This window comes from Saimiri boliviensis, chromosome 1, assembly GCF_048565385.1.
Source record: "Saimiri boliviensis isolate mSaiBol1 chromosome 1, mSaiBol1.pri, whole genome shotgun sequence".
NCBI lineage: Eukaryota > Metazoa > Chordata > Mammalia > Primates > Cebidae > Saimiri > Saimiri boliviensis.
Window position 1 is genome coordinate 197,218,446 of NC_133449.1, and position 25,148 is coordinate 197,243,593.

Below are 25,148 nucleotides of genomic sequence, written 5' to 3' on the forward strand. Positions count from 1 at the left end.
TGCAACTGTCCACTGATACTGGTCTCACCTCCTTCGTCTAATCCTCTGTCACACGGCAGACCTCATTTGTTGGTTTATGGGTACAACAGTGCCCCCTTTATCTGCAAGGGGTACGATCCAAAATCCCCTAGGGATGCCTGAAACCACGGATAATACTGAACTTATATATTCTACATTTTCCCCTATACATACCTGTGATGAAGTTGAATTTATAAGTTAGGCACAGTAAGAGATTAACAACAACTAATAAAATATTAATAGAACAATTTGAACCATATGCTAGCATCATTACTGTTGCTCTTTGGGGCCATTATTGCATGACATAGGGTTACTTGAACACAAGCACTGTGACACAGGGACAGTTGATCTGATAACTGAGACAGCTACTAAATGACAGCTGGTGGTGGAGTATCCACGTTGTGGCTGCGCTGGACTAAGAAGGAGTGATGGCCCGGGACAGTGCAAGATTTCATCACGTTGCTCAGAATGGTGCACAATTTAAAACTTAGGAATTCCTTGTTTCTGGGATTTTCCATTTAATATTTTCAGACCATGGTTGGCCTTGAGTAACAAACCACAGAAGGCAAAGCCGCAGTTAAGGGGGAGCTATGGTACTTCTGTACCAATGATTGCATTTATTGTCACCCTTAAGTCTCACAGGTCTGAGGAAAGAATAGTTATCCCCACTTCCATGAGGAAAATGAGGCTCAAAGAAGTGCAGAGTCTCACAGCTGACAAATGGCAGAGTTGGGATTTAGCCCAGGTCCACTAACGGGCCCTCTTCCTTTCGCTGGATTTCCTCCTCAGCTCCTTCCTGCTGGCATTTCTGCTGTCATGGGGTAGTAAGCGGGAAGCCGCCTGCAGACAGAGGAGGAGGAAGGAAGCCTTGGCTTACGGAGCCTAGGTCATCTGAGAGTGAGCTGTCTGGTGGCAGAATTTTGCAACCTCACTCTCTTATCAGCCCCCAAGTGTTTTGTTTTGTTTTGTTTTGTTTCTGGAATCCAAGTTCATTCCATTATCCTGCATCTCAGAATTTTCCAAATACTGCATTGCGGGAAAAAAAAAAACAAACTGTGGACTCTAAAGAATTATATTTCTTGTCCAAGTGTCCCCTATATTCTGTGCATCATATTTTTCTATTCCTAATAAATACAAGCTTCTCTCGACCCGTTTGTTTCAGACCTGGGGCTCGCAGTCATACGCCAATTTGCTAGTCTAATACGCGGCTTCTCATAGGACAGGAGCAGGATCGTCTCCAGGGGAGCCACGTACCTGGGAAAGAAGGAACAGTGCGGATATCATGTGGCAGTGAATTGCCACTCCAAAAATAGTTAAGAATTCTAAAGCATGATTCACAAATGGCCACAGCTATGCCTTTTCCCACCTCCCACGTGCTGAGCACCCAGCCAGGCCCACCCTCCCAAGACCCTGGCTGCTTTCTATTCATCTGTTCAGCTGATAAATGTGATTTGGCCCCCACAGCACGGCAGAACCGAGGCAGGGTGCTAGAGGCAGCTCTGTGATAGACAGGCAGTCTGTCCTTCAGGAAGCTGTGTTCTTAGGAGACTGGTGGGCAAACAGATGATCACAGAGCAGTGATAGAATGTCCCCAGTGCGAGGATCAATTCCTAGCACCAGGGGAGGCCACAAGCAAGACACAAATGTCCACTGTGGAGATTGAGGACAGGTTTTCGGGAAGAAATGAACTTCTGAACTGAGCCCCAGTAGAGAGTGGGAGCCAGCCTGTTGAAGAGGGAAGAGAAGAAGCCACCCTTCGGCTGATGAGAGGAGTGGAATCGATGCATTGGCTGGAGTTATCTTGAGGGCCCTGCGGAATCATGGAAGGGCTTCAGCAGGAGACGATGTGATAAAGTTTGCGCTTTAGAGAAGTCACTGCGCCAATTGCACTATGAAGCCATCTGCCCAAGGCTGGGGGAGGCGAATCAGGCTGTGCAGTGTGGGTGGACACCAGCCACGCAGTGCTGTTTCACGTGGCAGTGTCTGGGGCTCGGGAAGGTGGGTTTTCCTGTTCCATACACACACTTTCAAAAAAATCTTTTTTTTTTTTTTTTTTTTTTTTGGCTTTTGAGTTTGTTAGCAGTCAGTTAGGGACAGATCCTGAGAGACAGAGCAGTAGTGTTTGTGTATGTGTTCTTAGGGTGTGGTGGAAATGGACTTACCAGGTTCTTGCCAGAAGGCCCATGAACTGAGCAGTTTCCCCTAGTTCCTGGTATTTATTTTGTCTGGGGGAAACACTGTTATGTGGAGTGGCTTCAAAGTAAGGAAATTTGGCTGGACATGGTGGCTCATAACTATAATCCCAGCACTTTGGGAGCCCAAAGCGGGTATAACTTGAGGTCACGAGTTGAAGACCAGCACGGCCAGCAGGGTGAAACCCCGTCTTTACTAAAAATACAAAAATTAGCTGGGCATGGTGATGGGCAACTGTAATCCTGGCTACTTGGGAGGCTGAAGCACGAGAATTGCTTGAACCTGGGAGGCGGAGGTTGCAGTGAGCAGAGATCATGCCACTGCACTCCATCCTGAGCAAAAGAGCAAGACTCCCAACTCAAAAGAAAAAAAAAAAAAGTAAGAAAATCTCTTTGATGGAAACGGCCAGATGATTTTTTTTTTAACATTACAGTAAGAAGCTTTATAAGAGTATGTTGTGTTTTTAAGGTAATGAAATAAGAATGAGCTGATTATCTTGCCTTTTAAATAGTAGATCCATTTATTGTTTAAATAAAGTTTCTCATCTGGGCTCTTCATCTGGTCTGTTGGTGAATGAGGCAGAGCGTCTAGAGCAGGAGTGAGCACTTTTCTGTGAAGGGCCACACGGTGAATGTTGTAGGGCTTATGGGTCATTTGAACGCAGCTGCAGCTACTCAGGTCTGCTATTGTCAGATGCTAGAGCAAAGGCAGAAGCAACAGGGAGACGAGTGGGCATGGCTGTGTTCCAGTAACACTTCATTTATGTATTTATTATTACTTTTTTTTTTTTTTTTGAGACAGAGTTTCATTCTTGTTGCCAGGCGGGAGTTCAATGGTGTGATCTCAGCTCATTGCAACCTCCACCTACCAGGTTCAAGTGATTCTCCTGCCTCAGCCTCCCAAGTATCTGGGACTACAGGCATGTACCACTACACCCAGCTAATTTTGTGTTTTTATAGAGATGGGGTTTCACCTGTTTGGTCAGGCTGGCCTTGAACTCCTGACCTCAAGTGATCCACCCACCTTGGCCTCTCAAAGTGCTGGGATTACAGGCATAAGCCACCAAGCCTGACCTCTGGTAACGCTTTATGTGTAGACGTTGACATTTAAATTTCATGTAATTTCTACCTGTTGCAAAATATTCTTCTTTTGACTTTTTAAATGATTTTAAAAATAGAAAAGCCATTCTTATCCTGTGGGTCATACAAAAACAGCCGGCGGGCCACATTTGGGTGTCAAACATTTATTCTTGCTCCGCTGGGTGAGTGTTCATGCCTCTTTAAAAAGCTCCCCTCTGATTGCCACAGCTGGATTCCAAATTTTATCCAAGTTGTATTAGGTTTTTGAAATTCTTGTCCGTGTGCACCAGCTACTGCCAAGTATGTTCAGTGCGAGGCACCGTGAATGAGACAAAGCAGTCCCTGTCTTTAAGGAGTCTCCTGAAATGTTAACATCAAATGGGAATGGGTGTACAAAAAGTGAGGATGTTGTGGGAATCTCAACAGATTGCAAGGGTGGTGGACAGGGGACTTGGGTCTCCGAGCACAGGTAGATAGAAAGGAGGTGGGAAGCGGTCCAGGCAGAGGACACGGCAGAGGGAAGAGCGCTCGGGTGTTGGCAGCACCACTGCCGAGGAACTGCCTCAGGAGACCACGTGCCTGGACTTCCAGCACTCAACCCTTGCTTCTCTGTAGCTCACATCTTATGATACAATTTTCTGTTTACATTCCATCTCCTGCAACAGATGACAAGATTTTTATTCTGAGGCCGGCAGCTCGGCAGCTCTTCGTGTCTGTTGAGAGATCATCCAATGAATGCCCTCCCCTGGCCGTTGTTATGTAGTGTGGCTGCCGCCCGCTGTGTGCATGAAACAGAGAGCTCTCAGCCATGGCCACTGCCTTGAATAGCCTTCACTCTAGGATCTGGAGCTCTGGCTCTTCAGTTTCCTTATCTGCAGGGTGGGGGGGTGCGGGCACACTTCTGTCTTCCTCTTCCTCACCTGGGTTTTCTTGATGATTAAGAACCCAGTAAAGCTCCTAAATCTAGAGGAGATTGGTTTCCTCCAAGGAGAAGTGGGTGGGGCAACAAGGATATTCACAGGTATTTCTCACTTGTCTTTGATGATTACGAGAGGCCTCACCTAGTAGTCAAGAAATTGATCTGGGGGCCACACAGCCTGGGTTTGGATCCTGGTTCCACAATTTCCTAGCTGGTGACTGGGCAGCGTAACTTCTCTGTGCCTTAATTTCCTCCTTGGTAAAATGTGGGTAATAATAGTTCCTGCCTCCGAGAGTACTTGTGGTGATTAAGTGATTGAATGCATATGGTGCGCTTAAACCAGTGCCTGGCGTCTGCGTGAGCTCAGAGCACGCCGGGTGTCATCCCCACCGCAATGGCCAGCCTGCAAAAGGAGCCAGAGGTCTGGGAGCACAGGGGGCTCTTTGGCTTGCTGCCAGGCTTTCCCCATGAGCACGATCTGAGAGCACCGTCCAGCACCCACACTGCTGCCATCATTGCCCTAGCCACCGACCACACTGCGGCAGATTTCCAGGGTTCTGTCCGGCTTGGATTCAGGTCTAACAGGAATGTGTTTGCTGTTATCAGGAGTGTGCTGATGCTGCCTCCCCAGCTCTGTCCCTAGCCGAACTCAGGACTACGTGCAGTGAGAGTGAGCTGGCAGCGGAGTTCACCAACGCCATCCGTCGGTAAGCACCCTTTCCTTACCGCACAGGTGTTTATCCTGCGCCTGGAGGCTTTGTTCCAAGTTCTGTTAGCTGCTCGAGAAAGGAGAAGGTGCTGATGTGTTCCCCTTTGCCCGTGTCTTGGAGGCTAGAAATGGAAAAGGCCTGTTGGTGCCCCGACTTTCAAAACAGAGTGAGGAGAGAGCACTTAGGCAGTTGTTTTGTCTGTAAGAAGAAAATTCTCTGTCCTTTTTTGTTACTTGTTGCATTGGCTAGAAACTTTAGGACAGTGTTGAATCGTGAAGTGAAAACAGGCATTCTTATCTTGTTTCCAACTTCGGCAGGAATGCTTTCCTTCAGCGTGTATTTATTTAGTTCTGGGAAATTTTCCTCTGTTATTTCAGTGTTTTTTCCCCCTCACCATCCCCCAATTCTTTATCTCTTTCTGTAAGAGGAAACAGATCCTGATTCATCCAGCTCTGTCTTCCATATCTTACCTTTTCATACCTTCTTTCCATCACTTGTTTTTTTCTGGCTTCTGTAGCAGCATTGTCCAGTAGAAATGTCATGTGAAGCACATACATAATTTTAAAGTTTCTAGTAGCCACATTAAAAAGAATGAAAACAGCTGAAATTCACTTTAATAGCATTTTAACACAATATGTCTAAATTATTTTAACATATAATCAATATTTTCTAAAACTATTAATGAAATATTTTATGGTTTTTTTAACTAAGTTTTTCAAAACCTGGTATGTATTTCACACCTCAGCAGATCTCAAACTCAGACATTTCAAATGCTCAGGAGCCACATGTGGCTAGTGGCTGCCCTATCAGATAGTTGGAGTTCTGGAGAGAGAGATTTTTGGGCTCAGTTTTCCAGCTAACGAATTTATTCTTTAGATTCATTGTGATGTTTGACCTATATATTGAGTTTTTGTATTTTGGTGATTAAATCTATGATCTCTTTTTAAGTGATATGATATCTTCTTGGATCTCTTTGAGGATTTTTAGTATGCTTATTTTTTTTTTTTTTTTGAGAAAGAATCTCATTCTGTTGCCCCAGCTGGAGTGCAGTGGCACAGTCACAGCTCATTGCAGCCTCAACCTCCCAGGCTCAAGTGATCCTCCCACCCCAGCCTCCCAAGTAGCCAGGATCACAGGCACATGCCCGTACACCTAATTTTTTGTTGTTGTTGTTGAGACAGGGTCTCCCTATGTTCCCCAGGCAGGTCTCAAAACTGAAAGGTCAGAAAACATCTGCCTTTCATTTTTTATGAGGGCTCAAGTGATCCTCCCGCCTTGGCCTCCCAAAATGTTGGGATTACAGGCATGTACCTCCATGCCCAGCCCTTACATTCCTTAATCTTTTTTGTCTGCTGTATTAACTCTGTTTCTTCACATGTAATTCTTTTCATAGTTGAGTTTTGTGACTCTTAGTGTTGGCTTTCTTTAAATATTTGATGGTTCTTGTTTGTGTGTTCATTCTTATACCTTAAATTCCTAGGTCACCTGTTTGAGGGTTTTTTCTTTCTTGTTTGTTTGTTTTTTTTTTTTTTTTTTTTTCTTTTTGAGACAGAGTAAGACTCTGTCTTACTCTGTTGCCCAGGCTGGAGTGCAGTGGTGCGATCTTGGTTCACTGCAACCTCCTTCTCCCACGTTCAAGCAATTCTCCTGCCTCAGCCTCCAGAGTGGCTGTGACTCAGGCATGTGCCACCACATCTGGCTAATTTTTTGTATTTTTAGTAGAGACTGGGTTTCACCATGTTGGCCAGGCTGGTCTGGAACTCCTGACCTCAGGTGATCCATCTGCCTTGTCCTCCCAACGTGCTGGGATTACAGGCATGAGCCACCATGTCCAGCCATCCTATTTGAGAGTTCTGTATCTACTTAATACAGCCTGCTACCCAGAAAATGTAGCCAGTTCCTTTAGAGTGCGGTCAGCTGGGTCATATCAGAATCTGTCTCCTGGGCTTTCTATGCCTCCTGGTTAATAACAGCTCTCTAGTTTGCGTATCTGACCTGAGCGTCTGATCCCCTCCCGTTCTGGTAGCCAACACCTCTGGCTGGAGCACCTCTGAATCCCCTTCTTCCTTTTGCAGAGCATTTTTCTGCCTGCATTTTGAGTTGTGGTTTCCTTTTTCAGGAAGAAGAAAACATCTGCCTTTCATTTTTTATGATTGCACATGGTTTCTGGTACACAAAGAGCACTCCTTTCTAAGATGCTCAGGGGTTTTAAAAAATGTCTTTCCTGTCATTTCTGGGGATTTAGGGTGGGAGGAGAAGGCTACAGTGTATTCTCAGTCCTCGAACTTGATCCAGCAGGCCTGTTTGAGGATGGCCTCCAAGCTGATGGTGGATGGAAGGTTGCGTTATGGGGAACTTCACTACCTTCCTGATTTACTGTCACTTTTTGTCTTTCCTTCCAAGTTGTAATAGCTCTGTTTTTACTTTGCCAGCACCTCTGGCTGTGTAGTTAAATGGTAATTGTTCTGGTTGGAGAGGGGAAGAGAAAAGCTGCACAGAAAAATGCTCTCAACAAATCCTAATGACTTAAGTGTGCCAGAAACATGGGATGGAAATCCACTCCCCATTTCCAACTGGGAGCTGTTTGGATATTGTATCTGTAAGCTAAGCCCTAAATGTTTCAAATTCCGCAAACCTCAGAGGCCTTTGCTGGCACAAGGAAGATGCAGGTTGTGCTGACTTAACATAAAGAGATTTCATTTGTCCTGTCACTCGCAGTGGATTTCCAATAACCAGCCTTAAGTTGGTTAGCATGGATTTCTAATCAAGACCTAGATGGATGGAGCCAAGAACGAACCCACAGAGGTAAAGGAAAAAGGAAAATAACATAATGATGCTGTAAATAGAGCTTAGAAACGGGAACCGTCATTTCATGGGGTGTACAGGGCACACACCTCAGGGCTACGGTTTGGGTTTGTATTATATACCTTCGAAGTGGCTATTCCTGAGGTTTTTATTTTTAAAAATCAAATGAAAACTAACACCTTTTTTGAAGGTATGAAATCACTGCCGAGCTCAAGGTTGAGGTCAGCTGGGGGAATCTTACCAGCATTTTCAGCGATGTTTCTCCCTTGAAAAAAGGATGGTTCCAGACACCACAACTGTGGGCCCAGATAGCCAGACTGAAAAGATCGGGTGTTGCTAAGGGAGGAGGAAGAGGCTAAGCCATGGGCTGTCCCTAAGGAGAATCAGCCATCCCAGGGAAGGGGCCCTGTGACACTTCAGTCACTGGTTCTGGGTCATGACTGTCCCCAACCCAACCTCCCCTCACCTGGCTGGCCTTGCCACCCAGCCCTGGCTCTCTGTGTGTCTTCTCCTAACTTTCTTCTGTTTGGAACAAAACCAGGGCTCCATGCCACCCCACATTTACTGTATGTATACCTCCCATCTGGTCTGATTTCATTGCCCCCACTTCAGTGAACAGTTATTGCAGTTTGCTGGCTCTGGCATTGCCATAAAACCCCATCTGGATGACCAGGTTTCCAGTCTGGCACATGAGATGTTTTCTTATCAGGGTATCTTGTTTTCACTCTTGTCCATCCAGCCTGTGTGCTATAAAAACCTCTCTTTCTCAGATCTGTCTCTCGCCCTTGGTCCTAGTAAAATTTAACTGAATGATCTTTCCACCAAATAAGTGATCTATAAAAAGGCAGCTAAATAAGGGAATTTTCAGAAATGACTCTTTTTTAGTACTCACATGATGCCTGCCCTCGGGACCCAAGCACAGCTGAGAGGAGCAGACTAGTTCGTCTCCGTCATGTTCTTGGGAGGCAGCTGGGAGCAGGTGCTGCTCTCCATATGATCTGGGGGGGACTAGAACAGCAAGGCTGAGTGATCTCTCAAGGTCACACAGTGAGGCAGTGAGGAAGTCCACATGTTTCTACATTCTCTGCGGGGAGCCCTTGCACCCACATGTGCTGGCAGCGTTGAGTTTGCTTGCAGATAAGGGAGCTGAGCCCACTCATTTACCTGAAGACACTACCCCCTGTGTGACTGGTCTGGGCAGTGAGAAACCTCTGTGCCTCCACTAAACAGCCATGCTTTGGTCTGCCAGTGTGGAAGGCAAATGAGGTGCAGTCACAGGAGGAAGACCTCCTTAAACACACAGAGCTTCTAAGCAATGCCGTATGTCAGCCTTAGTCTTGCTGATAACAAAGTAAGGATTTGAGCCGTGGCATACACCTGGAGTTCCTGGGGAGGCTGAGGCAGGACAATCCCTTGAGGCTAGGAGTTCAAATCCAGCCTGGGCAACATGGCGAGACTCCGTCTTTAAAAAAATAAGTAAAAAATACATTTTTCAAGAAAGGATCTGTGCTTCCTCAGTGCTAGGAGACCGGGAGTAGACAGAAGGGGCCTGTGCCGTGGTGACGCGCAGCGCGTGGTGCCGCCTCACAGGCATTCGCCTTTCGCTCTACCCAGGAGCAGGGCAAGGCAAGCCCTACACACTATCCCTCCCTCCAGGAGGCTGCAGTCATTCAGTCTCAGATCCTTCAGGGGCTGCACCCACCCTCCGGGGAACTGGGATATGCCACCTGTGTCTGCGTGTGTGCCAGATGGTTCCGTAAAGTGCCACATTAAGGCGATGGACAAATCACAGCGGCCGTTCTGTCCAGGGACAGGATGCCCCTGACTCATCCACCAGAGGAGGGCATCCTTCCCTCTTTCTGCTGAATAGCAAGCAGGCAAGCTGCCGCTGCTGGGACACAGGACTGCATGCCAGAGCCCTGTAAGGAGACATCCAGTGGCAGGAGGGTTCCATCTGATGAGTGTGATCACGAGAGACCAGGTCTGGAGGGCCTGAACCCTCCCTGATGGGGAGTGGAGGTGGCCACAGAGGAAGGGGAAGGCACAGGAGGCAGAGTCCCAGGGTTCAAAGAGACAGAGTGGGAATTGCCCCCATCATCCCTGGTCATGCACCGCTGCTGTGCAGGTTACTTAGATGGGGGATTTCCTGGGGGCAGACCTTAGAACATCTACTAGCAGGGGAGGATCAGAAGCTGAGAAAAGAAACTACTTCAAAGCCAGGAGGCCAAGCACGTCAAGATGAGGGTGGATTAAGAAGGTGAGAGGCAGGAAGTGAAGACAAGTGGTTTGAGAACCTTTGCTGTGCAGGCAGCAAAACTATCAAGGAATTTTTTTTTAAGAAGCAACACCTTGAGCTAGGTGCAGTGGCTCATGCCTATAATCCCAGCATTTTGGGAGGTCAAGGCAGGCGGATCACAAGGTCTGGAGTTCGAGACCAGCTTGGCCAGCATGATGAAACTCCATCTCTACTAAAAATAAAAAAAATTAGGCATGGTGGCCTGCGCCTGTAGTCCCAGCTACTTGGGAGGCTGGGGCAGGAGAATTGCTTGAACCCAGGAGGCGCAGGTTGCAGTGAGCCAAGATCACGCACTGTACTCCAGCCTGGGTGGCAGAGCGAGATTCTGCCTCAGGGAAAAAAAGGAGGAGGGACAGCTTGGTGTAGTGGCATATGCCTGTAGTCCCAGCTACTCAGGAGGCTAAGGCGGGAGGATTGCTCCAGCCTGGTCCACAGTGAGACCCTCTGCTCTTCTAAAAAGGAGGAGGAGGAGGCAGCAGAGCACAGTGTGCTCCTAAGAATAATCCAATACAAGGACAGAAATCCTTCAGGGTCAAACAGTAACCTTACAGGATGTAAACCCGATGGTGCCCCTGTAATAGTTTTCTATTGTTGTGTAACAAATTATCATGAACGTGGCCTGAAACAACACCCGTCGTTAGCCCACAGATTCTGTGCATCAGGTGTCTGGGCGCAGCATGACTGGCTTCTCCACCTAGGGTCTTGCAGGGCTGCAATCGAAGTGCCCTCTGGGGCTGTGTTTTCTCTGGGACTCTAGAGAGGACTCTGCTCCCACACTCCTCTTGCTTGTGGGTGGAATTCAGTTCCCTGGGACTGCAGGGCACAGGTCCCATTTTCTCACTGGCTTTTGGTCTGGGGGCTGTCAGCTCCTAGAGCCCTCACACTCCTTCTGCAAAGCCAGCAGCGAGAACCTCCCTCAGACAAATCCCTCCCATGCTTCATCTCTATTTCCAGGAAGAGCCCAGGCCTTTCTACAGACTCGCCTCATTAGGTCAGGTCCACTCAAAAAAAAAATCTCCTTATCTTAAGGTTAGCTGTTTGGGGACCTTAGTTACATCTGGAAAATTCCTTCACAGCAGCAACTAGATTAAGGTTTGATGAAATAACTAGGGAAGGTATATATACACTAAAAGGCAGAAATCCTGGGTGCATTTTAGTATTCTGCTTACTGGACCCAATTACTGGCAACCTCCCGTGCCCCGAGGGTGTCCAGGCTCCTCGGCCAGTTGTGTGGTCTGCCTGAGCCGTCCCCTCGCTCACCTCCTACCCATGCCCCCACCACCCACACCCACACGCCAGACTGCTCTTCCTCTTATGCCTCTGGGGCTTCACTCTTACAGCCGCTTTTGCCCTGGCCCTGCCCCTGCCCAACCCCGTTCCCCAAACATTCACATCAGTGTGACTTCAGCCTGTCTGTAAAATGGATCTGGATGTTCTCTTCCCTCCTCCCAGCAGAAATGACACCCTCTCCCACTTCTTTTTTGGTTCCCTTATTCCCTGAATTTCCTTCTATCATAAAACACTCCACTGCTCATTTCTTAATGGGCTGGGTTCTACTGCCAGCTACCCTCCTTAACCCTCAATCCCCCCACAAAACAAGAGTCCTTTTAAGGGAAAGGATCATGGCTTCCTCAGCCAAGTACATGACTTCAACTCTGATGTCTTCAGCTGTTTCTTCTAAATGGTCCCTAAATCATCTCAACCTCATGCTCACTGGACATCTCCACCCAAATATGCCAGAGCCTCACAACAGCACATCCAAAACAATTCCGTTTTTCCTGCCCTTTGAAGAGTTCCTATTTAGGTTAAAAGTCCCCTTCTCCTAACGATCCAAGATTGTAACTTGTAAGTCTCTCCTCCCAGCCTCTGGTCCGTAGGTCATATTCTTTCCTTAAAATCCCTTCCATTCCTTTCTATTACACTGACCCTCAGTGCCTCAGAACTCACAAAGTAGTGTCCTGATGGGTCATTCTGCTGTTTGATTCTGCCACCAAAATACCTGAAAACATACTCGGGATTAGCCGTTGCCTATTAACAGTGCCCTAGAACAAACCGAGACTCCTCGGAGTTCAAATCCATGTCCAAGTTCAAAACTATCCTCCCAACTGTAGAAAACTTCCAGACTTGTAGGAACCAACATTTGGCCATGAATGGAAAAAGAATGACACTAGTTGACCCCGATTTCAGCAGCTGTGGATGAATACTGTTTTTGAGCTACACAGAGTGGGATAAAATGAAGAGGGAACTGGGTGGGGTGCTTGTTAAAAGGGAGCCCCCACTGAATAAACAAGCAGCAGAATCTTCACTGGTTCATTAGCAGGACCATTATTATAAAAGGTGCTGTTCTTAAACATGCACTTGCTGATCCTTCATATTTGGTTGATTTATTAAAGCAATCAAGCAATGGAAGTTGTACTTAGAATTCCACAAAAGCACATGGGTCTGCAGGACATTAATGAAACATAAAGTGCACCTGTGGGTTCATTAGCACGCAAATAAAATGCTGAGCCCCAGAGCCAAGGGCCTAGAAGCACAGAGGGTAAAGACTGAGGCTCCCTCAAGGGATTGAAGGAGTTGTGGCTTGAGTAACTCAGATTTCTTTGACTTTTCTATCATTCCCCCAACATCCCGAAAGCTCAAAGAGAAGGCGGCCTCGCCTGGTATCTCATAAAGGCAGAGTGGTGGAGGGCACTGGAACACACAGTAGCCACCGGCAAGTCTTGTGAAAATTCCAGGTACTTTTCCTGGACAAGAAAAGTGTTTGTGGTGAAGTCTGGGCAAAAAAAAAAAAAAAAAAAAAAAAAAAAAAAAAAAAAAAAAAAAAAATCTGCTATTGTCCTCATGCTGCTCCTCCTGGCAAAACACAGCCACATGCATACCTGCAGAACCTCATTATCTGGGGACACTCCTTAGTCTGCGGGCCTGTGCTATTCAGTGAAGGTCTTGTTTATCTTGCACTCTACTGTATTCCGTTTATGAATCACAGGCTACTTCAGCGAGATGGGTAAGGGCACAGGCTCTGCAGACAGAATCCCAGGTGGGAGTCTCGGTTCTGCAGGTGACTGGCTACGGGCAAGTCTCTTAACTAATCTTAAGTTCCTCATCTATCGGCCAGGTGTGGTGGCTCACGCCTGTAATCCTAGTGCTTTGGAGGCCAGCGCAGGTGGATCACCTGAGGTCAGAAGTTCGAGACTGGCCTGGCCAACATGGTGAAACCTCATCCCTACTAAAAAACAAACATTCGCTTGGCATGGTGGTGTGCGCCTGTGATCCCAGCTACTCAGGAAGCTGAGGCAGGAGAATTGCTCGAACCCAAGCAATGGAGGTTGCAGTCAGCTTGAGATCACGCCACTGCCCTCCAGCCTGGGGGAAAGAGCAAGATTCCCTCTCAAAAAAAAAAAAAGTTCCTCATCTTTAAAAATGTGAATCATGGTAGCACTGACTTCAAAGTTTATGTGGGAATTGAATGACTTTATCCTTATAAAGGACTTACCTGCTGCCTGGATTTTTGAAAAACAAAACAAAACAAAACATTGTGGTGATTACCATGAAGGAAATAGGGTGATGTAATAGTCACTGTGGAGGTTTGTTTTTTTCCAATAAAATAAATAGTTTCCAATGAATAATATGAAGGAATGGCAAGGTGCGGTGATGTCATAGCTCTGGGACTTGAGTTTAGATGGGTGGTCAGGCTGAGCCTCTCTGGGAGGTGGCACTGAAGCTGAGTTGAGGAGGAGAGAGGCAGAAACACATCCCAGGCAGAGGCCCTGGGTGTGTAGGGGTGTGCTGAGGACCTGCAGGATTCCAGCAGGGCCAGGGTGATTCCCGTAGCCCAAAGGCCCAGCAAGCAGTGCTCAGGTCAAGCAGGGCCTTAGAGGTCCGGGCAAGACCACAGGGTTTATTCTAAGTGTAGGTGAAAGGCACTGAAGGGCAGTAACATGATCAGATCTGTCATGTGAAATGCTACCCAGGCTGCTGTGTGAAAACCAGGACAGAGGGCAGGGGTGGAGACAGAGAAACCAGTTAGCAGGCTGTCGCGGTTGTCCATGTGAGAAGTGATGACCATTTGGACCTGGGTGTGGTGACAAATGGCAGGACAAGAATTGGTAGATACAGTTTGCTGATGAACAGGTGTGGAGGATGAGGGGAGGAGGAGTTAAGGCTGACTCTAAGTAACTGAAACCACCTTTGCAAAAATTGTATCAGTGAGAACACTCTGACAGTGAGAGATACCTGAGCCCAGTGAGTAACCAGGTGAATGGTGGTGCCATTTGCTGACACACGAGAGAGAGTGGCTGTGGGAGGTCATCTGGGAAGTCATCCTCTGGACATGTGAAATCGCAGATGCCAGTTAAGAGGCTGCAGATAGGCAAGTCCAGAGACTCAAGGAAAGGCCTGGAGATAAGAATGTGTATGTTTTTAGCACACATTTTTTAGGAAAAGGGAATGGAGGGAGTCCCTTAGAGAACAGGGTAAAATAGCGGCCGGGCACAGTGGCTGACGCCTGTAATCCCAGCACTTTGGGAGGCCGAGGTGGGCAGATCGCAAGATCAGGAGTTCAAGACCAGCCCGGCCAATATGTGAAACCCCGTCTCTACTAAAAAAATAAAAAAATAAAAAATAAAGAGAAAAGGGTAGGATAAAATACAGGCCAGGCCCAAGTCCTAAACAACACCTAGTATTTTGGAGTATAGAAAGGGAGCAGCTAATGAATCAGGATGAAATGCAGGCTCTGGAGGCCTTGTACAAGCCATGAGTAAAGAGTTGGTCAGCCTGCAGGTGGTGCGGGCAGGTAAGAAAAGGATAGGTAGGACCACTGGAGGCAACAACATGGAGATCACTGGTGAGCCCAGCGAGCCCTGTCATTGGAGGCAGAGCCTGATGGGTTAAAAGTAAATGGAAGGTGAGGACTAGAGAAATCACATATGCAGACAATTCTCTTAGTAACTAATTCCATATAATCAGCAATTACTAAGAAATTCCAGGCCCTGTGGCTACATGGCTATGACTCCCTGCGGTTTGGTCTGATTACAGCTCCTCTGAAAGGTTTCCTGGCCGGCTGCGAAGCCACTCATAAGCCTCATTGGGACTGGGCTCTCAGCCGATGACTCCTGCAGCTCATTTGGCCTCTGTCTAATCATAGAGTACTGCTGCTGGCCTTTCTGGTTTTTTTTGGTTTTTTTTTTCAGACGGAGTTTCGCTTTTGTTACCCAGGCTGGAGTGCAATGGCGCGATCTTGGCTCACCGCAACCTCTGCCTTCTAGGTTCAGGCAATTCTCCTGCCTCAGCCTCCTCAGTAGCTGGGATTACAGGCACGTGCCACCATGCCCAGCTAATTTTTTGTATTTTTAGTAGAGACGGGGTGTCACCATGTTGACCAGGATGGTCTCGATCTCTTGACCTCGTGATCCACCCGCCTCGGCCTCCCAAAGTGCTGGGATTACAGGCTTGAGCCACCGCGCCCGGCGGCCTTTTTGTTTTAGGGAGAATACAACCTCCTTACTGATTGCTCACAAAGCTGTATCTCCAGGCTACCCAGGTATACCAGTAAGCTCGCTCTGCCCAGCTTACTGGCAAGCCACCTTGGTTTTCCTATTACCTTGAAATTCCCACCACGAGTCTGTCTCTTAAATTCCTTGTGATTATTCCACTGCATTGAAACGTACCCCATTATGTTTCAATTAAAAAGAACCTACTAGGTGGGGTTGCTTGGGCCTATAATCTCAGCATTTGGGGAGGGCAAAGTGCGAGGACCATGAGAGCCCAGTAGTTTGTGACCAGCCAGTAGTTTGTGAATATTTCTACAAAAAAAGTTTTAAGAATCAGCCTAGCATGGTGGTAACACACCTGTAGTCCCAGCCACTCAGGAGGCCGAGATGAGGGGTTTGCTTGAACCCGGGAGGTCGAGGCTGCAGTGAACTGTGATTTGTGCCACTGCATTCCAGCCTGGATGACAGAGCAAGACCCTATCTCTTGAAAAAAAGTCTCACCCTGGCTCTGTAGGACCTTTTGTGACCAGAAATAAGAAGCCCAAATACTGAAGTGGGAAGACATGGAACTGAAATCCCTGTGTGTACTGGGGGAACTGGGTTGTCACAGTCATTACAATCTAGCATTGTTTTTGCTTGATGGTTTGGGGTATATTTGTGAGTGCTGATACTCCTAGGAATAAAAAAGGAATAGATTATGCATTTCTGGCTATTCCAGGAAACACTGGGTGAATACATGACTATTGAAGGTGCATATGGAACATGTGTTGAGTTTTTGCTTTCTCATCTGTGTGAAGCCAAGGAAGTGCTCATTTTGGCCTACCTTATATACCTAAACCATACATAAAAACTAAAGGCCAAGCAAATTTAAATTAGAACTAGAAAGGAACAAGAATGGTTGAGGTTTCAATGTGACTCGAATTAGTAAGATATGTTTCTTTACATTTTCCAAGTCATCCTTTGAAAATCTGAGGAAAACCGCAGACTTGAGCAAAACGTACCCATGCTTGCAATTTTGCATCAATTCAGAAAGTCAGTTCCAGGGTAACTGAAGCTCATCATCAGGTCCAGGTGAGGAACTCTTCTGCCTTACACCAGTCCCCCAAGTTTGCCTGATAACAGGAGTCAGCTGTGGGACGCTTGTTAAACTGCAGTTCCTGAGTTTCAAACCACACCTACTGAGTCAGAAGCCAGGGAAAATACCTGGTAATATTGTTACTGGAAAAGGGTCCCGATCCAGACCCCAAGAGAGGGTTCGTGGATCTCGTGCAAAAAAGAATTCAGGGCGAGTCCACAGAGTAAAGTGAAAACAAGTTTATTAGTAAAGGAATCAAAGAATGGCTACTCCAGAGAGCAGCCTTGAAGGCTGCTGGTTGCCTTTTTTTTTTTTTTTTTTTATGATATGCTAAACAAGCAGTGGATTATTCGTACCTCCCTTTTTAGACCATATAGGATAATTTCCTGACACTGCCATGGCATTTGTAAACTGTCGTGGCACTGGTGGGAGTGTAGGATTGAGGACAACCAGGGGTCACTCTCATGGGCATCTTGGGTTTGCTGTTTTGGCTGGCTTCTTTAGTGTGACTTGTTTTATCTGCAAGGTCTTTATGACCTGTATTTTGTGCTGACCTCCTATCTCGTGACTTAGAATGCCTTAACCATCTGGGAATGCAGCCCAGTAGGTCTCAGCCTCCTTTTTACCTAGCTCCTATTTAAGATAGAATTGCTCGGGTTCACATGCCTCTGACAACATTGAACAATTGCTCTAGAGCAGCACTGTTCACTAGTGATATAATATGAGCCTCAAATGCAAGGCATGTATGTAATTTTAAATTTTCTAGTAGCCCCATGGAAAAAGTAAAGACACATGAAATTAATTTTAATAACATGTAACCCAGTATATCCAAAATATTTCAATATGTAATCAGCATTTTAAAAACAAAACAGATTTTACATTTTTTTGTAGTTGTCTTCAAATTCCAATGTGCATTTTACACCTAGAGCCCATCTCAATTTGGACCAGACACATTTCAAGAGCTCAGACAGCCACCTGCGTGGCTAGTGGCTGCTGTGTTGGACACGCAGGTCTAGAGCAGCTGTTACTTGGCAATGGTTTAGCGTTTCTTTGGGTCCTGATGAATGATGCTGAAGTCATCACTCTTATACTGCAGGTGTCTGTCTCACTCAAATGAAAACAGATAAACCCAAATTTTAGGTTTAAGTTTGCAGTTTGGCCTCATCTTTGCATCTTTAAATAAATGAGCATCATAGTTCTTTCCAGGGGTTTCTCCCAGCAGTTCACTCCCTTTCCCTTCTGGAGGCCAGGCAGTTCTGAGCTCCCAGCAATGACTACTCCCCACCCCTGCCACACCCCAAGCTGGGGTTGGACTGGGTCTGAGAGATCCTCTTCTGCCCTCCTGTGGTTCTGTCCTCCTTTGGAGTCTGCCAGAACCAGAAAGTTCCCTCTGGTCCCCTTAGAGCCTGGGTGCTGGGAAAGGAAGGCTTTTGTCTGGTGGAAGGGCTGGGATTTCCATTCTCCCTGTTTGCTAAGTGTGGATAGGATTGGGAGAGGCAGGGGATTTGACTGCTGTAGGTAGCATCCCATAGTTTTTGTTGTGAATTTCTTACTGAGTTTGTGGTTACATTTTTAACTCTTCAGTTTTCTTTTTTCCTTTTTTACACTATTGACATAAGAACGAAAAGATAAAGGCTCTAAACAATAATAAAATACAGGGCAAATAATCCTTCTCCCCTCTTTTTAGCTGGAGGGAAGCTGGAGTCCCTAGTTTCTCTTCACTGGAGGAGGGCTGCTGTGAAGGCTGAGGAAGTGTTGGGGGGTGGGCGAGGAGGAAGGGAGCCCCTTTCCTAAAACACCATCCTCACCGCTGGTAGGAAATGCTGCCAGGTATTTATATATACTGGTAGGGCTTGACTCTCCATTGCCAGGAGGAAATGCAGCCAGATCCAAGATGTTGCAGCTGCTAGGGCCCAGGAGAAACAGGTTCCTTCAGGCTTAGCAGAGGCGGGTGGGAAGACTCACCGAAAAATGAGTTCTGGGCAGAGGGCTGGTTGCTAGACTTCCCTTAAAGATCCTGCCCCTTCCATCCTCTCTCCAAAAGCAGTCCTGAATTTTATGTTTAATTCCTTTCTTCATTGATCAGTTTGGAGGGCTTGACTTACCAAGCTCTTTAGCTACTCGTAGTAGCTAAATGCGGAAATGTAAAAGATTAGATACATGAAAAGCCAGGAAAGGAGAACCAGGGTCTGAACCATTTGGGCATCAGAAAGGAGCCTTCTACCCCAAGGTCACATTCCCATGCCCTTCCTGCACGACTCTAACTCACACTTTACACAAAACATACACAAGTGTAAAAATATCAAGCAGTGCATGAGTGAAGTAGAAAATGAAAGCCTCCCAGAAACCCCCTTGCATGGGTTAAGCATTGTTGAGTTTGTGTTTAGCCTTCTAGTCTCATTAGTGTCAGATATTCACACTCAGCTTTTCAGTTTTTACAAAAATAGCATCTTTAGAACTCACCCTTTTCACTTAATGTATCAGATATCCTCCCATGGCAGTGCATGACCATCTGCCATTTTTTTTTATGAGATGGTCTCACTATCACCCAAGCTGAATGCAGTGGGGTGATTATGGCTCAACCTCCTGGGCTCAAGCAATCCTTCCACCTCTGCCTTCTGAGTAGCTGGGACTATAGGCATGAGTCATCATATCTGGCTAAGTTTTGTAGAGTTTCGCCATGTTGCCCGGGCTGGTCTTGAATTTCTGAGCTCAAGTAATCCATACTCCTTGGCCTCCTAAAGCTGGGATTACAGGCATGAGCCATTGCCCCCAGCCTTCCACCTGCATTTAAATAATATTCTTAAGCAGATCATTTCAGTAGCATGGGTAGGCCTTGATTAACCAGTTCCCTGGTTGTCTCCCTTTCTTTATTAGGCATCATTGTAACCAATGCCGAAGTGAATCCAACTGTAAGTGATTGTCTTTAGGAACTTGTGCTTCTAGTACCTCTGTAAATTCCTAGTTGCTTAGTCAAGGGATATGTCCATTATTATTTGGCTAAATCCTACCCAACTGTCTTATATATTAAACATGCTAACTTATATTCTACATTCAGTGAGTCCTTTTCAGAGGAATTCCTTCCCTAAACTCTGGTTTCTGAGTATGTCCCAAAGAATCGTTCTAAAGCTTTTTTAACAGTCACTAGAAGCTGTCACCCCAGCACGGTGCTCGGCACTAGGGGTGCATTGGGGAACCAAACCAAGTAACGTCCTTGCCACTCTAGAACCCGATATGCCCATGAGGGAGCCTAATGGCTCCAGTACATACTGCCGAGTGCTGAGTGTGATACTAAGTGGAGTAACACTGTGCATGTGATGGGGACCTTGGAAGGGAAGCAGGGTAGTCAGGAAGGCACTGATTAGTGTTTCCCTGCTGGGTCTTGTGGGAATTACAGTAAGGCAATGAGCTGACAACACAGGAAACCTCCCTGAGCTGACTCTAAGTCAATTAGTTTGGGTTACCAAAGTAGAGAGTCCACAGAACCTGAAGCTGCTTTGCCTGTGGAGAGCAGGTAGTCAAAAGTGCAGAGGTAATTTTATGGGAAATAAGGACCCTTACAATGAAGAGTATCATTTCTACTCCCTCTACTACCATTTGTTTTTGGCAAGGTAGGATCATGTTGGTCTCAATCAGTGGGGACCTGTCCAAGGTAGGTTGCTCAATCTGTGAGTGGTTCAGGCCTGCTTCGGACACGTGAAAAAGAAACGGATGGAGACTGAGACAGGGTTTTGGGTCAGGCTGCACTCATTGCTGAGGGTCTGGCACACCAGTAGTAGAAGGGAACTTCTAGATTAGCTGGAAGACTAGAAACAAATTCCTGTCTTGTTTCTTTGACACAGAAGATCTTTAAAAAGCCTTTATCATTGAAGAAATGGGCTTTGAGTGCACTGGTGAAGAGGCATTCATTTGGGTGACAGCAGTGCTGTTGGGCTCTTGAATATCTTTTCCTCTCCCTTGCCTTTAGGCTTTGCAAGCTAAATCTTCCTCTTCATTTGTCACCACTTCCCAGGTAGTGGGAACCTCCAGTATCATCTCAAACTACTTATGGCATATTTTGTCTCAATATAGAGAAAAGAAGTTGAAGGCCAGAGTTCAAGAGCTGGTGAGTGCCTTGGAGAGACTTACCAAGAGCAGTGAAATCCGACATCAGCAATCTGCAGAGTTTGTGAATGATCTAAAGCGGGCCAACAGGTAAAAATCTCCCTATACCCAGCGCCTCCACCCTCCCCCTGCAGTACTTACACTGACAACTGCATGTAGACATAGCATCAGGGATGGACATTTCCCTAACTCCAGAGAACCAACTCTGGAGAGTAGGTGAGTCCCTGTCTGGCCGTCTTAGAGCAGCATCTCCCAAGATGTTCCGGAAACTTAAGAAATGCTCAGTATCAGCATCCTTTGGCCAAACGTGGCATACTGTGGTGTCCTTCTCCTGATACTATGTATCTTAAAGGTTCTGAGAAGTCATACAATAAAAAGTCTGTTTAAGCCAATATTTTCCAAACAAAATTGGCTATGGAATTGTTTTGAGCAATACAATATCCATTGGAATACTTTAGGAAATGATGCTCTAAGACTGGGCTCAGGACTCTATAAAAAAATGAAGGAATTTAAACAGCTTTTATTAGAAACTGAAACCAAGATAAACTCAGTTTTTTATTCGGTTACAAAAAAAACCAAACACACTAGATGTAACAGAAATGGCATTTTAATCAAAAACTATTTTCCCAGAAATTAGAAGAGTGGCACTGGTTTTGCAAATCTTTAATGTCTGGCTTAACAGAAGACAGCTGGTTTCTCATATTTGCTTCAGCAGTCAACAGTATGTGGATGTATATTGATAACACCTGGCATTATCCAGCTCTATAGTTGGAAATAAAAGCTCAAGACCTCACAGACCTCCTGAATGGGTTTTAAAACTACCTGGGGGTGAGTCCTCAGATCACTTGGGAGAACTGCAGCTGTAGGGATGACGACTGTACATGGACTGGACTTATGTGGGCTTACTGTATACCCTCACCCACCAGACTCTGGTAGAGATAGTTCCAAGGCCTCTTTATTCCATGTCTGGCTTTGCAGCACTGGCTTATGGCCTAATTGAGTACTCTGAGTCCCACCAGCCCAAAGCATTAAAGGGAAGTGGGAACAAAAACAACCGCTCTACTCTCATCCCAGGTACAGTCACTTTGAGTGCAGTGCCTCAGGAATACTCTCCTGTAAGGTACACTTGACTATATGGCAAGTAACCATGGAGCAACAAATAGACCCACACTGTTTTGGACTTGGCTGATCTGGATTGTTGGTTTGACTCTTAGAACCCCTTCTAATATGTGATAGTGACCAGCCTCTAGCAGCTGGGCTTCATTCATCTTGGTGAAGCCAGTAGGTGACTGGCCATGAGTGTTGATATCCTGGTGCTGCTGCTCCTCTGACTACTAGGTTTGAGATTCTTAACTGAGGAGGCTGAGTGATCTTTCTTCAGAGCAGTGCTCACTAAAGCTGGTTATCCAGTGGACAGGACAGTGTGTCCCAATACTACTTAGGATGAATCTTCATCCTGATTTCCCTTCATTCCCACCTAGCAACCTGGTGGCTGCCTATGAGAAAGCAAAGAAGAAGCATCAAAACAAACTGAAGAAGTTGGAGTCTCAGATGATGGCCATGGTGGAGAGACATGAGACTCAAGTGAGGATGCTCAAGCAAAGAATAGCTCTGCTGGAGGAAGAGAACTCCAGGCCACACACCAATGAAACTTCACTGTAATCAGCACTCAGGCATCGGAGTTCTGCCCATGGGACCTAAACCACAGCAGGCCACTGAGGACAGAGGGGCCCCTGGAGACAAAGTACTTGTTGGGAGGAGGAGGAAAGGGAAGGCTGGCAGGTAGGATGGCACTTGGACAATGGAGTGGCCCAACTCAGTCTTTGGGGCAATTGGCCATGGTGACACTGTGGACTGTATTCAGAGGTGCCAGCTCTTCCTTCCAGAGCCCACGACAGTGTGTAAACACAAGCTCTGTGCCTGCTCAGCAGAACTTCGTTTCTGCCTTCAGCACTCACTCACCCTCCTTTTCTGGTCTGGCGACTGTGCATCAGTGGGGTCCCAAGCATTTGTTTCTGTAAGATTTTCCATTCTATCCTCTTTCTGGTAGATGGTGGGCTCATCTTCTATCATCTCGTTTCCCTCTTTCTTCCTGCTTCATGGGAAAACTGACACACAGACCTGTGTGTGCCTCCTGCATTTAAAAGGATTGCTGATTTGCTTACTGCAGCAAGGCTTTGTTTTTCAAGTCTCAGGACTCAACTTTAAGATAGAATCAGTCATAAGAGGCATTCTCTGGGAGTTACAGGTCATGGGAAGAGGGTAAACAGGTGTTACTTACAGTCCCAGATACACTAAAGTTACAAATAGACCACCACCAGGACTGCACCTGAACAATTTTGTATTTAGAGAATAAAAATTTCCTTCAGCCTTCATTTTGGAAGCAGGGCTGGGAAGGGAGCGCTCTCTTGATTCTGGGATTTCTCCCTCTCAGTGGAGCCTTATTAATATCCAAGACTTAGAGCTGAGAATCTTTTTGATGCCTGTAGTGGAACGAACATTTTATCAGGGGTTTCTTTAAGAGCAGAGAAGCATTATTAACACTTCTCGCCCCAGGGCACTACATAATTGCTGTTCTGCTGAATCAAATCTCTTCCACAAGTACTTTTGTAGCTCTGGACCTGTCTCTACCTAAGGACAAGACATAAGAGATACTGAACATTTTGCAAAACTGATCATGCCTACTTAAGAGTGCTGCTTAACCCCTGGTTCAAGACTTAGCTCTGCTGTCATGTGAGGGACAGGGTAAGGGAATGGATGCTAAGGCTTCTTTTTTTTGCCCCTAGATACATTATGATGGTTAGCATATGGTGCCTAAAAGGTTAAATTTCAAGCAAAATGCTGACAGGACTAGGCAGGACCAAAGTACCTGAATTCTTTCAGGAAGGTCTTCCATCTTAAATTCATTATTCTTTTTCTGCTGTAACCTTCAGTTTTACCCTTTCTCCTTCAGTTCTATACTGATACTTAAAGGACCATTCCTGCTTTTTTTCTGTAGCATCAGAGAATCCATCCAAAGTTCCCTATGAAAAATGTGTTTGAATGCCACAGTTGACTACAAATTAAAGTTGATGAGGCTTCTGCAGTAGAATCTTTTATGTCCACGAGCTATGGGTGGGTCTATTTTCAGAGCATGATACAAATTCTACAGCCTTCCGTTCAATGGAGGATACTCCAGCCACCAATCCGGAGGGTAGACAGTTCTATCCTAAAAGCAACCACTGAGAGGCCAGGAGTGAGACTGCCCATCTCCAAACAAAACAAATCAACTGGTTATCAGTCTGGAAGGACAACCTTTGGGGTGCTCTGATTACTATGAAAATGCCCACTGGTGTCTAGCAATCATTTGGTCAAAGTTAGTTCCTGTGCTTTTTTTTGAGATGGAGTCTCACTCTCGTCACCCAGGCTGGAGTACAGTAGTGCAAATAGTGTTATCTTGGCTCACTGCAACCTCCGCCTCCCAGGTTCAAGCAATTCTGCCTCAGCCTCCTCAGTAGGTGGAATTACAGGCATCTGCCACCACACCTGGGTTATTTTAGTTTTTTTTTTTTTTTTTTTTAAAGTAGAGATGGGGTTTCGCCACGCTGGTCAGGCTAGTCTTAAACTCCTGACTGCAGGCAATCCACCCACCTTAGCCTCCCAAAATGCTGGGATTACAGGCACGAGCCATCATGCCCTGCCACTGTTGTGATTTTTTAAAAATCAATTTTCACTTTTTGTATAAAGTTGCATTTTTTTCATGAGGAAAATGTTTTGGCTGAAAAACATATGCCAAAAAAAAAAGTTTTCACCGTTTTTCCAGCTTGCCTAAGGAAATGTTCTCCCCTGAGCAAATTGGGATGTGCATGACTTTCTCTTTTGTGATTAAGCAGGCATCAAATGGACAGTTTTCATTTTCACCAATGCCAAGAATAAAATCCTGCCTACTGACTTCTGCCTCCATTCTTGCTCCAGGTAAAAGTAAGAGAACCTTCCCTTTTTGGCCCTGTAATTCCTCCAGGCAGAAGAGGCTTTCAGCTCCTTTGTTAAGGGCCCCAGTGTTACGCATCCTACCTGACCTTACTTTAATACTTTCAAATATGTGATGATTTGGTAAAAACTATTTTGCAGGCAAAAGTGTTACTTTTATAAATATGTATAATAAAAAAGCTATAAAAGTTTTTCCTTTCCTTGTATTTTTCAAATACTCCTCAAGACATATTCCTTGTTGAAGGTGAACTAGCAGGCACTTGATTATGCTAATTGTGGGAGCTACTGTATACTGATTAAATAAATGCTTGCAGGTGCCTGGGTAATTTTCCTTTGTGTATAACCTGGCTCTACCTGAATTTTTCTCTAAATAGGAGCTATTTTACATTAACATCTCCATTGGGGGCAAACAATGAACTTGATTCTAACTTACATGAAGTTAAAAACCTTCAGATCTCATATTTTGAATTGTTTTCTCTAGTTTCCTCAGT

General features: G+C 45.9%; 1 protein-coding gene across 3 annotated transcripts in view; it reads left to right on the top strand.

The window, feature by feature from the left end:
- Positions 1-24,848, top strand: part of MCC (MCC regulator of WNT signaling pathway) — a 445,857-nt gene extending 421,009 nt beyond the window's left edge. For all 3 annotated transcript variants that reach the window (XM_074382537.1, XM_003920691.4, XM_074382539.1), the window contains 3 exons: positions 4,816-4,916; positions 20,656-20,778; positions 22,170-24,848. In XM_074382537.1, coding sequence (XP_074238638.1) covers positions 4,816-4,916; positions 20,656-20,778; positions 22,170-22,350 — 405 coding nt within the window. In that variant the 3' untranslated portion in view covers positions 22,351-24,848. The remainder of the gene's footprint in view (positions 1-4,815; positions 4,917-20,655; positions 20,779-22,169) is intronic.
- The last annotated feature ends 300 nt before the right edge of the window (positions 24,849-25,148 follow it).